Source organism: Mirounga angustirostris, unplaced genomic scaffold (genome assembly GCF_029215605.1).
Source record: "Mirounga angustirostris isolate CCGP_5_RB_7025 unplaced genomic scaffold, mMirAng1.0.hap1 SCAF_8, whole genome shotgun sequence".
Lineage (NCBI taxonomy): Eukaryota > Metazoa > Chordata > Mammalia > Carnivora > Phocidae > Mirounga > Mirounga angustirostris.
The window spans coordinates 43,590,531-43,605,973 of record NW_026991716.1 but is presented as its reverse complement, the minus strand read 5'-3'; the positions used below and the strand labels follow the sequence as shown (position 1 = coordinate 43,605,973).

General features: G+C 42.0%; 1 protein-coding gene across 1 annotated transcript in view; it reads left to right on the top strand.

Moving 5' to 3' along the window:
- The first annotated feature begins 6,187 nt into the window (after nucleotides 1–6,187).
- PTCHD4 (patched domain containing 4) overlaps nucleotides 6,188–15,443 on the top strand; it is a 180,195-nt gene continuing 170,939 nt past the window's right edge. Inside the window, exon 1 of the mRNA XM_045866999.1 lies at nucleotides 6,188–6,613. Within this exon, the coding sequence (XP_045722955.1) occupies nucleotides 6,188–6,613 (426 nt within the window). The remainder of the gene's footprint in view (nucleotides 6,614–15,443) is intronic.

Genomic DNA, 15,443 nt, shown 5'->3' with positions numbered 1-15,443 from the left:
AAGAGTAAACAGGAAAGCAAGGCAGGGACTCCAGCAGGGAATGGAAGTTTGCCCTTGTTAAAATGTAGCAAACCTAGCAAATGAACCCCATGAACTCAACTTCCAGAAGATTATGGAATCATAGCGGAAGGGCAAGGTAATGATCACTTAGTCCAATTTTATTACTTTCCATGAGTTTACAGATGTAAATCTAAGGCATATTGACCTGGAATGACTGAACCAAAGTGATACAGAGGTGAAGCAAGAGGGGAACCTAACTAAAAGTTAAGAGAAAGGAAAACCTTGATGTTTGAAATCTTCTCTAGAACTTAATCTTAAATTCCACCACAGGAAAATACTAGTTCTGGCAAAAATTTGGTACTGAGGATTTACTTATAAATGGTATAATAATGGATGCCTACACTTATGTTTCTTTTTTGGATACACTATTTTACGATTGGAAAGAGAATGGTGTTTATTTTCTGTTTTAAGCACATAGGGTGCAACAACATGACAAGGAGACTGAACTTCTAAGCCACATTTGATGCACAGTCTTATCTATGATGAATTTTTGGTTATCAATTAATGCAAATCCTATCTAAACTTCCTATTGCTTTTATTAAATAAAGATGCGTTCATAAACTCCTCAACCATTTCCAGTCCGTCATTTCCTACCCATACAGAAATGGCGATTGGAGACAGTGGATTTTCCCGAAGAATATTTGTACCCTATGGAAATAAAGGTAATTTTTAAAATATCAAATATGATTGGACTTCTGCTGCATCATATTATAAAGCTATTGACATAAATGGATTACAAATCAAAAAAAAACAATTCCTTTGTCGGATAATGAGTCTATTTTCCATTCAGAAAAGAATGGTCTCCAGAAACTAATTTGCTCTAAGCCGAAAAATTCAATACCCAAGGTTAATGTCAGCTGCCCAACATCCAAACATCCCTGCCATAACATTATGCTTCTTCCTATAGAAACTTTTGTTCAAAACAAAACAAACTAACAAAGTAAACCCCACATAAATTCCCACATGACAATGTTCTCAGAGAGGAGGCTGGCTCCATTCCCAGCCCCACAGTGAGTCCAGATTGGTCTAAGCCAGTTATTTGTGTTACGTTCCTCTCACCAGTGATTGATTTAGACACCGGCATGAGAAATAAGACTGAAGAGGAAATCCGTTGGGGGTCTCCTGGGGAACGCTTCTTCACTCTTAGAAGAGATGCACAGAAAGAAGCAACTGCTTCTTCCCCTGGATCTTGTTTTGTCTGGTTGTGTGGTCTGTGGACAAGAACGAGCACAAAGCTCAGGCTCTGGGGATAGGCAAAGCAGAATGAGAAAGAGGACTTAGGTTCTTAATGACTCCCCTGAACCTCTAAATTAACAAGCTCTATAACTATCATTCTTCCGAACATTGTGTTGTATTAGATAAGAAATGTCCTTACAGTTTAAAACAGTTGCAGCCGGAAACACCCAAAATGATCAAGACCAAAATTGCCTTTAAAACTGTACTCTCCAATGTGCCTTTCCTAGATACAACAGGTCTGACTAAGAGTGCGGGTGGTACAATGCAAACTCCTTAAAACTACCACAGAAGAAGTTCAAAGAACATCTTCCTGAAGCCCCAAAGCCAGCATTGCTTGAGATGGCTGTGGTGGAATGAGTTCTGTGTGAAACTGCATTATTCAGCCTCTCTTGTGACGAAACTCTAATCTTAGGATGTAAGAGGATGTGATGTATGCTATTCCAGACAGCCAAAAACACCTCCCCGGTGGGCTCCTCTAGGATGGTTCCCTCTTGTAGCTGGCTGGCTAGGAAATGACCTCAGGAATGTCCTTGGAAGCCAGGAGTTAAAGGTGGATGAATGACTTGTGGAACTGAGGTCTATATTTTCCTGCTAAGCAGGAAGATCCATAACGGACTGTTCACCTTGAACAAGATAGAAACTTGTATTGTGTTATACCGCTAACATTTAGAGGTTTATTTGTTGCAATCGCTAGCATTACAGCATTAGTTAATACAACAAGAATTGCAGTGTTTTGGTGAATGGTGATATGGATGAATTGACAAGTGGGTAAAGAACACAATCCAAGTTCATAAATAAGGAAACAGGATCAGAGAGTCAGGTGTCTTGCCCAAAACACCCAGGAAGTAACTTGTGTAATTGGCCTAGAACTCAGCCATTCTGAGTGCAAATTCATGTTTTTCTGGTGTCCTATCCTGCAAAAGGCCAAGTGGATAAATTCCAACTTGGTTCCAAGTCTTGAAAACTGATATTGACCAACACATATCAGAAAAGACACTACCCGTATGTACCAAAGCACAGATTTTTGTGTTCTTACTGATTGGTCTCTAAATGCATGGCTTTCAGCTTTATATTAAGCTTTATTTTAAATCAGGTTTGCTAGAATTATCATGTGATTGATATCCAGTGATATTTTAGTGCAAAATTAACTTCCTCTAGGTTAATCTGGAATATTGCTAACATTTCTCTTCTTTTGAACATATACTTCATCTTTCTAATGAAGCCATAATAGTATTTGACATTAGCTTTTTATAGTATTAAAATTAAGGAACCATGCTTTTCTTCTTTCCCCTATTTTTTTCCAATAAAAATATGTTTTCATTATAGAAAAGCAATTTAAAAATCACCTGAAGTGAAAGGTTACAGGCAAGCATGGAAAAGAGGCTTCAGTGATCCATGTGGCAACAGATTAGAGTCAGAGGACATAAGTGTAAACTCATGTTTAGCTTAATATAGATATGGAGAGCCATATAAAGAACTTTTTATAGATACTCACATGCACAGATTAGTATACAGACAATCCCCAATTTACAATAGCTCAACATATGATTTTTCAGCTTCATGATGCTGTGCATCATGCTGCATTCAGTAGAAACCAGACTTTGAATTTTGCTAGCCACAGGCAGTAAGACAAACTCTGGTGATGCTGGGCAACGGCAGTGAGCCCAAATCCTCGTCAGCCATGCAATTAGGAGGGTGAACAACTGATGCACTTACAACCATTCTGTTGTTCACTTTCAGTACCATAGTCAATCAATTTACATGTGATATCCAACACTGTATTATAAAAGAGGCTTTATGTTGGGGCACCTGGGTAGCTCAGTCGGTTGAGAGCCCGACTCTTGACTTCAGCTCAGGTCATGATCTCAGGGTTGTGAGATCGAGCCCTGTGGTCGGGCTCCATGTGGAGCCTGCTTAAGATTCTCTCTCACCCCCTCACTCTGCACCCCCGCCCTCCATACACATGTGCACTCACTCTGTCTAAAAAAAAAAATAGGCTTTATGTTAAATGATTTTGTCCAACTGTAGGCCAATGTAAGTGTTCTTAACATGTTAAGGTAGGCTAGACTAAGCTATAATTTTGGTAGTTTAGGGGTATTAAATGCATTTTGAACTTACAATATTTTCAACTTACTGTGGGTTATTAGGACATAACCCTAGCATAAGTTAAGGCAGATCTGTACAGCCATGTATTTCCTTGATGTCAGTCGAGAAGGCTTAGAAGTGATGGCACCACCACGCAAGCAGCACAGTTAGAACCAGATTTCTGCTTCTAATACCACTGTCTAACGAAACAAACCAGGGTTTCTTAGAGAAATGGCTGATACTGCGGCAGGAAAGATACAAGACAAGCCTGGAGTATCTTACAGTGCAAGAAAGTACGGGATACTTTTTTTTTTAAAGGACCCAATAATAATAATGGGTTATGTCAAAGGGAGACAGAAGCCAATGGACAGAGTTGGAACAATTTGAGCAATAAAGTAAATGGAGTGGTATTGAATTATAACCCAAACACAACAGAAATATTTATAAATACCCATGAGTCCATACTGATATAAAAACATTGAGGGGCGCCCGGGTGGGCCAGTCAGTTAAGCATCTGCCTTCACCTCAGGTCATGATCTCGGGGTCCTGGGATTGAGTCCCATGTTGTTGGACTCTGCCCAGTGGGGAGTCTGCTTCTCCCTCTCCCTCCACCCCTCCCCCACTCATGCTCACTTGTGCTCTCTCTCTCTCAAATAAATAAATAAAATATTTTTTTAAAAAAAAATCAAATAAATAGAGTGGAATGGAATAGAATAGAATAGAATAGAATAGAATAGAATAGAATAGAATAATTAGAATAGAATAGAATTGAAATCCCGTATAGAAGCGTGGGCTGGGTGGAGAGCCATCAAGAATATTATAAAAGCTATTCTTGCCCGCAGTGGGGATGCAAGCTGAACGGTCACCAAGGTCACTTTCAGTTTAAAAGATTGGAGTTTTTCTTTCATCTTGTATGTAACACTACCTTTAAACTATTACTCTTAAGCATTGCCCCTGTTTTTTAGCTCTCTGCAGTCTCTGATTTCCTAACTGAAAAATTGATTCCACTAGCAAAAATAAAAAGCATCTATTAAGAGGATGAGTTCTTCAGCTTGTTTGTATGCATAGATGGGCACATCGCTAAGTATGTGATGAAGAACAGGTCCTTTCACTATGATTAAGAAAGTGTGAATAAATCATCTCTTGAAACTCAATCTTCTCTACGAAGTCAATGCAAAAAGAACAGAAGCTTTGGAAGGCAGGTCTCCAGTTCACAACCAAATTTAGAACTTGTCTTCAAGACTTCTTCATATTCTTTCCAGAACATTGGGCCTTGTGAAAGGTCCCATCAGTAAAAAGTAAAATACACACACACATGCTTATTAATATTAAAGCTTTTGAAGTTGATGGGATCTGCAGGTGAGAGTTTCTCACCTTCACAGTGGTAGGTACTGAAGGATGAATTGTACCTGGTGGGAGTTTTCTTCCCTCTGTGGTGAAGTAAACTCAGTTTTACACATCAGATGACTCCAGTGTGTTTCCCCCTAGACAACTAGTCCTCTCTATTCAGGCAAAAACTGTGTGATGGGAGTCCCAAAATGTTTGTTTCTGGAATTCGACTCACAAGAGAAAATTAGATAGCCTCTTGGTCCACTTCCTATCAGAGTAAACCTGATGGAAGGGCGAATGGGGGAAGGGAACTGAAACCAGCTTTAAGAACTTTTTGTCCTAAACTTCACAAGCACAGAAAGTGAATGTAACATTTTTTGGGAAACCACACATTGCCTGTGGATCTTCACTACCAACACGCAAGACACACACACACATACACACACACAGCCCCCAAGCCATAGGCGACTGCTACTGGCAAATGCCTCCTCTCCAGTCACCACAGCTAGGAAAGATTTCCTAGAGCCCCAACGCACCACAACAGATGGGGTCTCTGGCAGCCCCGGGCTGCAGCCCACTAGTCTGTGGAATGACAGCGTGTAAGGTGTTGCAAGGAAATCCCTTGCATGCTTTGTGGTATGTTAAAAATGCAGCATCATCCTCTTTGCTCCCTTTTCTTCAGCAGAAAAGCAGAATTCGAGGGCACAGGGAAACCGGAGGGGCAAAAAGGCGGCTTGCCTCCAGGAGCCCTCCCTCCACGCCCCCCCACCCCGCGCCCCGCGCCTCAGGCTCTAATTGCCAGCGCTCCAATGGGCCAGCAGCACCTTCACCCGTTTCCTCTTCCATTCACTATAGCAAGGAGGGAAGAGGGAAAACAAAACTCTAAAAATAACTGCCCGCATCTTAAAAAAAGAAAAGCTTAGCTCCCCCCCACCACCGCTCCCTCCCTTCTAGTCTCTCTCCTCCCCGCCCCCCCCCCCCGCCCCTTATGGGGCACATGCCTGCTTCTTACAACACCGAGGCACATGGTTCCAGTTAGGCACCGAACCCCATCAGGACCGAGAGGAAATCCACATCTGTGGGACGCTCCGCACGGAACCACCTCCAGCGAGGGGGGCCGGGGGACTGCAGCACGGAGATGAAGGGCTAGACCGAGGGAACGCTGCTCATGCGGTGAGAGGGGCGCGGGAGGAGGCAAGAGCGCGGGGAGGCAGGGGAGGGGTGGGCCCCGCGGTGCCCCCACAGCGCCCGCCGCGGGCCCCCACGCGCGCTGTCGATATTTGCCCGCCTTGCTGCAACTTGCTGCAGTGTTTGAAAGAGTAGTAGGAGCGCATGGAGGTGGGGCCGGGGAAAGACCAGGCGGAGTGGTTGGGGGTGAACGCGGAGGGGGTGGGGAGGCGGCGGCGTGGGGAAGGGGGCTGGCCCGGAGGGGGTGGGATGGGGGAGTGGGGGGTAGCCCGGCGCTTACACATGTCACATGTGCTTTTTAAGACGGCCGGGAGCGCCTGCGAGCTGGATCTGGTGGAGGATGCTGCGGCAGGTGCTTCGCAGAGGGCTCCAGTCGTTCTGCCACAGGCTGGGCTTGTGCGTGAGCCGGCACCCGGTCTTTTTCCTCACCGTGCCCGCAGTCCTGACCATCACCTTCGGCCTCAGCGCGCTCAACCGCTTCCAGCCCGAGGGCGACCTGGAGCGCCTGGTCGCTCCCAGCCACAGCCTGGCCAAGATCGAGCGCAGCCTGGCCAGCAGCCTTTTCCCCCTGGACCAGTCCAAAAGCCAGCTCTATTCGGACTTACACACCCCTGGGAGGTATGGCAGGGTGATCCTCCTCTCCCCACCCGGGGACAATATTTTGCTCCAGGCTGAGGGGATCCTGCAGACCCACCGAGCCGTGCTGGAAATGAAGGTGAACCACAAGGGCTATAATTATACTTTTTCCCATCTGTGTGTGTTGAAAAATCAGGATAAGAAATGCGTGCTGGATGATATTATTTCAGTGCTAGAGGATCTCAGGCAGGCTGCCGTCTCCAATAAGACAACAGCCAGGGTGCAAGTGAGGTATCCCAACACTAAATTAAAGGTATGCTCCTCCTGCATGCTTCTGCCAATTAAAGAGGCAGCACTTCATTTCTTGCCCTAAACAAGCAAAGAAAATGCAGAGGTCTCATCCTTAAGACTCAGAAGCTAATGCTTCTTTCATTTCTTGGGTGGGGGTGGGGGGGAAGATGGGCAACTGAGTGAAGAAAACAGGCAATGAATGGTATGACTAGATATTAAGAAATTCAAAGCCAAACAAAACAAATGCCAAAAATGAAAAAAAAAATGGAAAAAAGTTGTTTCTGAGACCCTGCAATTACATCTTTGTTCAGGGTTAATAAATCAGTGAATGGAAGGGGGAGGGGGAATCCTGAACAATTTGGGGGATTTCTTTTCATTATGGGGCTCGATGTATTTCTTATTACTGATTACACATCCACCTGGTGCCATATCCACCTATTTACATCTTCGGCCTGGCTTGATTTTGACATGCAGAGATTTTTGTGTTTTGGTGCCTTGGGAGTGTGTGTCTGGAAGCAGTGGATATGAATGTAGTAGGGATTCCAGGAATTATGTGTAAGTGTGTTAGCACAGCAAAAGAAGCAAAAATTTTCTGTGTGTAAAAATGGGGATATGCAGCTAACTGCTGTACTAGTTCCTGAGTCCTGTTACCTTCCTTTTCCATGACAAAATCCAGACCAAACCAAGATTATTATAACAGCCCAATAGCAGAAAGAAGAAAGAAAGAAAGAAAGAAAGAAAGAAAGAAAGAAAGAAAGAAAGAAAGAAAGAAAGAAAGAAAGAAAGAGAAAGAATTCTACAGTCAACAAAAATTACAAAAAAAAGAAAAGATTATTTCAGCATTAAATATATTGTGCTGTTTAAACTCTCAATTCAAATTTTGTTCCTCAAATGAGATTTCTAAGCTCATTCTACACTGTCAAGATTGAGCTGCTGCAGGCAATGAGGCATGCAGTCTCCAGGTGACTGAAGTTTCAGGGACAAATGTGACTTCCAAAAGAGTCACTGCACCATTTGTATGCTCAACCCTGTGCATGTTCAGAACCAAGAACTCCTAAGACAGGTGTTTCCCAAGAAGGAGGAATTTTCTTTCTTCTCATGTATATAAGGCTATATACGTGCTTCCATAGAGATAATGGGATAGGAAGGACCTCAGTGTGGATAAATGGATGGCCTAATATAGTAAATCATTAATACTTCTGTTTATGGATTTGATATAGTCAGCATCTATACATGATTTAAAAAGAACTTTCTCAGGGTTTTTTTTGTTGTTGTTGTTAAAAGGCTCTTTTTTGTGCATTGAGGGAGGACTTAATGCACTTAGAAACTAGGGATACCTCAGGAAACCTCATAACCTGCCTCCTTTTAACATGTTGTCCTTGTTTAAATGCATCCAGAGGCTGACAGGGTTTCAGCTTTACAAAGGTGAGCAGTCCGCTGGGGTTTACTGAAACTAGACAGATCATTCATCAGCTTGAAATCTAGGTAAGGGCTTGCCTGCTTCACACTTATTGAAGGAAGCATGATGAATATATGTGGCTGGGCAGCATGCTTTTTGTTACCTGACTCCTTTACCATCAACATTATCACTTGCTACAGAAAAGGATGCAGTGGAGAGGTGATCTTCCTAGTCTACAGTCTGTTACCTGAGTTCATAGCTATGCCAAACATCTGGTGTAAAGAAAGGTTTGAAACTGTTACATATACATAAGCTTCAATTTGTTTTCCCTATGGAGGCAAGTTTGCAGATTATTCACATGCATTATTAGTTGGGTCCCTTATTTCCTTTATCCAGCAGTACTCTTCAGGTGTAAGAGGTTTGTCCAGTCAGCCACTGTCCCAATATTTTGTTTACCTGGCAATATCATGATGACATTTCAGTATAAACCCCTGAGGTCTTGGATTCACTCATTTAATAATTGGTTGTGCTCCTATGATTTACTAGGGGCTCTTCTAGGCCCACAAGACAGAATTTGGGGTAAGAAAAAAAGGTTCTTATTCTCATGGGGCTTAAAAGTAATATATGTCAGTATCTTCACCCAGAGTTATCTGAGAGCAGGGACTCTACAATTTCTGGGTTCCTGAGCCAACACCACACTAGGCCTATAACTGGTGCTCCATCTAAACTTTTTGGCTGATTGGTTGGTAGATCTACATCTTGGTAGGAGTCAGTAGGTAATCAAAGAAGAATGGAGTAATTGATTACAAAGGTCAGTGTAGTAATAGTAAAATTATTCTATTAACCATAAAAAGAACAGGAGAATTACACATTGGCTCTATCAACTGTAGACCCTATTCTGCTACATTCTAATGTCAGTGCCTCGTCCAGTGTGCTGGCTTGACTCTCTCTGCATGGCGTCAGTGGGAGTTGTAGAAGCTGTTCGGGAAAATGAATCCTTTGAGTCTCTTTTGAGAGCAGTAGGCCCTTTCAAGCATCCAGAGGTAATCTCACCCATGTTAATGTAATATAATATATAGTTTGTGCAGTACCACGGATACCTAGAATTTTATCCAAGTGTCTCCAAGGACTCCTAGGTTAAGAGCTTGGCACAGAGCAAAATGAGATGGCCTTTTGTTTGGATTACATGTTATTTGGAAATGATTTGGATTCACATGTGGCAGTGATTCTCAGAGGGTGTCCCTGTGATGCTGATGTGTAGTAAAGTTTGAGAACTTCTGGTGTATGCAATTTGAGGGGAAATTTTATACTTACATTTTATGGCTCTCTAACTCATTCTGCTTTCCTCTCTCATACTTGGATCGCCACCCTTCCCAACTCAATATGGAAAATTTTCATGATGGAAGATGCTATTGATGGGCCAGGGAAGCAGGAATTGTGGAAAAATGCAAAATAAATGGCACTGGCTGCGTAATGTGAGTAGGAATTGTCAATCTCTTGACATGAAAGAAGCAGTAGGTCAGTTCTTGGAGATCCTCTGTAGATATGTAAACACTGATTGACAGAAAGAAGTAGCCAGAAACAGTTCTGACAATTGGAAGGGCATCTTCCAAATATTATTAAGACACCCAAATATTCCTGAGCACAGAAGGGTTTAGAACTTCTGATAAACATGATTATCTTGACAAGGTGATCCAGAGAAGCAGGGACATAGAAAGTTGGCTGGCATGGAATTCCAAAGAGAGGTTCAAATAAAGCTAGTATGAAAAAAACAGGAGTCAGCTTAGGATACTACAGAAGATATGAAACATACACACATTTTCAAAAACTGTGTAGAAAAGATGCCAAAATCTACAATTCCTACACCTATGTAATATGAACTCTGTAAGTGTACCTGTCATTAAAATATTTATATTATTATATCCATTATTATATCCCTGATTAGACACAAAGGTCATGTCTTATATTCCTTCTATGCATGCTATTTATGTTCCCCCACTCCAACCTAATCTGATTCTTTGTAGGTAGTATTCATATCATTGATTAGCCTATTAATTTGTACATTTGCACTGTGATATCATAAGATTATCACCACTTTTCAAACCTCTGTGGCATGCTTTTATTTTTAAAGGTATTCTCTACATTCTCTAGATTTCTATAAAGTGTTTTTGGTTTAGAGGCCTTTTTTTTCCACTTAGTAAACCTACATATTGTATAAGTTAATAGAATGTGGCCAGACTGAATTTTTAAATTAAATACATAACATATTGCTGAAACCAGGCTCTCGAATAAAATGAATCTGGCACTCAAAATCCTTAAGCAAGGACTGCTCTGGACTCCAAGAAATGTTTCCATGATTATTCAAGTGGCTCAGGTGTTTGCAGGTGGTATTACTCATTGTAGGCCATCATGCCCTCACTTTTCCATCTGGCTAATTCTAAGAAAGTAACAATTTCCATGTCCCCAGTTCTTTATTTTACCATGGTGAAAGGCACAGGTAAAGAAGAAGCAGACAAATGTGGTCCATAGCAAGTGGTAAGGAAGAAATGAAACAGATTTGGTTCCCCTGCAGCCTGTCCTCCCTGTTAAATTTCATTAATATCACACTTATGAACAGATGTTTAACCGGAGTGTCTGTGCTTCAATACACCACACTTAAGAACAGGAGCAAAAAAAGACTTTCCTCTTTTTTAATAAGGGACAGTGTTTCTTTGGGTACATTTCAAGGTTTGGAAGATGTTGCCTCTGATTATTTAGTTCCAATCTCACTGGAAGGGCAACTTAAGCCAACATGGAGAGTGAGGACCAACATTGTTTTAGAAACTTCCAAGAAGGTCATTCTATAGACCTCTTTCCCTAATTTATTCTAATATCTTATTAGACATCCATGTCAGGATCTTATCTCAGGATATCCTGATTAAACGTACCTTCCTGATTCTATCTCTTAATAGGGGAAAACATTCCTGCCTTATTGAATATTCTCATTGTGTACTATGTGGTACTGGAGTTTTATACACACCATGTTATATTTCCAAGTTTATGAGTCAGGGGAATATTTTTATTCTCATTTGATAGGTAAGGAAAGTAAAGACCAGGAGGTTAAATGACTTCTACGAGGTTCCCAAGGTAGTACATGTTGGAGCTGGGATTTAAATCCAGGTCTGTCTATACCAAAGTTCATATTCTTAATCACAATACTATATTAGGTCCTATCATACCCTGCACCATTCTTTGTTACAACAGGCCTTTGTACTAAGACAAATCTAGTGCTGTAATTCCCAAGCCATCTCAAATCCACACTAAAAGACTACTGCTGATCTTTCACAATAGTGCCCCTGCTCACTCAGAGTCACCAGTCCATAAGGTGGAGAAATGAAGCCTCATTTCTCTTATTCACCCAAAAGGGAATGAAACTTCCAGTCTGGACAAACTCTGCCTGCCGTGGAACCTGCTACAAATTGTTTAGCAAATTTCTCACTGGCACATGATTTCCTCTTTAATACCATTTTGCACCAACTCAGAACAAACAATGGTGAGGCTCAACTGCAAGTGGGAAGCCTATAATGTGGCCCCAAGTTTTCAGATAGAGGATTTTGTGCCAGACAAGCTTGGGTGTTTTTGTCTTAAATTGGCATCAGGAAGAATGATTGATGTGATAGCATGGGATAATACAATGCAGACTAAATTGAGAAATGTTCAGAACATCTAAGTTCTAAAGCCAGTTCTTTAAAGATTTGTGTGACAATGGACAAGTCTCATCACCAGTCTGGGCCTCAAGTTCTAGTATTCTTCTGTAACATTCCACTATGTAGTAGATAAATACCATCACAGTGGATTTGGGAATATATATTAGAATATTTTTTCCTGTGGAATAAAGTAGACGTGTTTGGTTAGATGTGAACTATGCTATTGAATTATGTTAATCATAGTTTCCTAGTGAAATTATTGTAAAATCTATTTCCTAGCCATCATGTCAGGATTAGTTAATTAAATTTTTCTGAGTGCTGGTTTAAAAACTGGTCCCCATACAAAGAGAGCAAGGAGAGACCAAAGAAAGAAGCAGGACACTCTAGATTGGAAGACGGCAGGTGTAATGAGCAAGAGAACTTACCTACGAGGCTTGTCTTGGGCAGCACCACGATGAGTAGACCTCTATACCTGCCTGCAAGAATCTTAAAAGTCTATATGGAGGCCTAACTAGGTTCAGTCACATACCTGTCCAGATGGTCTCAAAAACACATTGCTCTCTCAGGACTCCATCCTTGAAAACGTCTCCCACTATAAGACTAGTGGACAGAACATACACTCCAAGGCCAGGGAAGGGGATGAGGAGCCTCTGATTGCCCAGGTCTGGCTCATGGGTCAACTGGCAGTTATGTCCTCTTGATGACCTCCTACAACACTGAGCGTCCAAATGGGCAAAAGACTTGCTTGTTATGGGGGTCTATCTCCTTCTCCTTGGCTTTAACAAAGACCTATTCTTAATAAACTAAATAATTTTCTTAATTTTTTACTCTTTTCATTTTTGAAAATCAAAATCATTTTGAAAATCTTCTGGTACTTCCCTCAGTGGTGTAGGACTACCACGAGCTTGCGGTAAGGGTAAGGAAAAGAAGTGGAAGAGACACATCAACATGGTAGAAGCACAGGAAGAACTAAGGCCACTCCCGCCACAACATGAACCACTCCTTTGCCTCTTCTGCCACTTTAAGCAACAATTAGCTCTGTTGTTTTCTTAATCTTTTCTATGACACACATTATTTAACTGAAACAAGATATTACATTTTGCCTTTATATTGTATTTGGAGAGTATTTTCCATTTTAACCCAGTAGCTATTACATCATTATTGGACCACATTGCCTTTAATTCAATTTTAGAGTGATCAACATATGCTCAAACCTATTCTAGATACTTTCAAACACTTCTCTATGTGCTCAGTATAAATATTTTTAAAGAGGAAGTCTGGAAATTCCAAGATTCTAGATTTGCATAAGACAGCTCTAGATTGGACAGCCGGTCTGTTTCTTCCCTGAGTCAAAGAGATCACCCCGGGGGGACCCCTCCCCAGGGTGAAATCCTGGAAGTGACTCATTTCTCTGGATTGTTTCTGCCTGCATGCTGGTGGATAGGGTTACATTCATCACAGCCCTGGCACACAGCAACATTTAGGCAATGCTTCTGGCTTATAAGGGTGCCAAGTTGCATTGTAAACCACAAAATCAGTTTTGTTTTGTTTTCTAAGACCTTGTTCCCCAAAGTGTTGCATATGGACTGGCAGCAGCAATATCACCTGAGAGCTTATCAGAAATAAAAACTCCCCAGGTCACACCTGCCTGGAATCTGCATTTTCACAAGGCCCCTAGATGACTCATATGCATCTGGAAGTTTGAGAAGCTCAGGTCTAAGACGCAAGGTTGACCTAAGTATTCTTCATTCATGGCTGAGCCTAAAGTAACACATGTCAATTCAGACCAAAAACACCCATAAGAAAATTGAGTAATTGAGCCTGTAGCCATATCATTGAGTCATATGATAGAGACATTGAAGAAAGGCCTGGAGAATTAGTGAGCAGCTATTTTTTTTTTTTTAAAGATTTTATTTATTTATTTGACAGAGAGAGACACAGCGAGAGAGGGAACACAAGCAGGGGGAGTGGGAGAGGGAGAAGCAGGCTTCCTGACGAGCAGGGAGCCTGACGCGGGGCTCGATCCCAGGACCCTGGGATCATGACCTGCGCCGAAGGCAGACACTTAACGACTGAGCCACCCAGGCGCCCCAGTGAGCAGCTATTTCACACTGAGAAACACTTGTCCCTATCATCTGTAGTCGGGCCTGTCACGTGGTTAAGCTTAAAGCTGATTACTGTCGTTCAATATTTTCCAAAGATGTTGAAATTAAATCTAACCATCTCTTTAAGAAAAAACATCAGCAGCATTTTTCTCAAGCCCCTTTGCAGTTATTTCACAAGAGTAGCAACATTAAGGCTTAGTTAGCCTAATTATGTTAATATAATATGAGAACACAAGGTATAGGAACTATCCATAGGAGCAAGAGTATTTGGGAAAATGAAACACGGAATTACCGTGGAGCATATTTTTAAAGTGGCCTTGCAATCCATGCTTTTCTCAGGCAGGATTATTACGGCAGAGCCATTCACTGAAATCAAGGCTTATTCTCTGTCATTCAATGGAATTCAGGGCCTCTGAAAGGTACCTGAAGAGCAGCGCTCAGAATGAATGAACTCTGTTTAGTTATAGGATTTGTGTTAGAACAGCCAATGTTTTCCCTCCAGAGCTACTCTCCCAACGTGGAGAGACCTCACCTGGGCCCCTCTGACTTTCCTCCGCTCTCTCAAAGGCTGAAGGCAAAGTACAGGCTCTGGATTCTGGAAAGCCGAAATATGTTCAAAAGGTTCTCATAGCTTCAGACGGTCCTTGAATATTCATGGCAAATGGAGACTTGCCTGGATGGTTCAGGTTCAGGCTCAAAGTTTATATTTCCCTTTGAATGTTCAGGTCTGTGCTTTCACCTCACCGGGTTTCTTAATTACATGGAAGGAGAGAGTGTTGGGTTCTGATTGTCACTGCAGGTCATGCTAATATGGGCAAGATGCACATTTGATTCAAAAGCCATTCCTGTGCACACTCATCCAGGTAACAATTGTGTCGGCTGCATGCCAGGCTCTGTATTGGGCACTGGAGATTCTGTGGGGTACAAAACAGATGTGCATTCGCCGTCCAGGAGCTTGAGCCTTGTAAAAAAGACAAAAATCACATAAATTCATAACCACAGATTATCATGGTGGGAAAAATACATATGCTGTGAGAGTGGGATGAGAGGAATACCAAGTCTTGGGGTGTTGGAAACAGTTTTCTTGAGGAGGTGACTGTGAGCTGAGATCTAAGCTGAGGCAGTTGACATGCATGGGCTGGATGGTAGACACAGAGTACAAAAGGGAGGACATGTACCTTAGAAGCATTGGATGAGAGCCACTGTGGATGGAAGTTTCCAGCGATGATGAGGAGGATGCTGAGGGCCATTGTAAGACTTTCTTGAGGGTTGGTGTAACACAAGTTAGGTCCAGGTCTATGGATGTAGACTGTCTGTGTTTAGATCTTTGCCCCATTAGCTCTCTGACTCTGTACAAATTATTTTCACCTCTTTGTAACTCAGCTCCCTCCTCACAGTCCCTATCTCTTAGCATTGAGTAGGTTAAATGAGTTCATGATACCTGAAAGCAGTGCTTCTCAAGCTCTAATTGTTACCTGGGGATCTTGT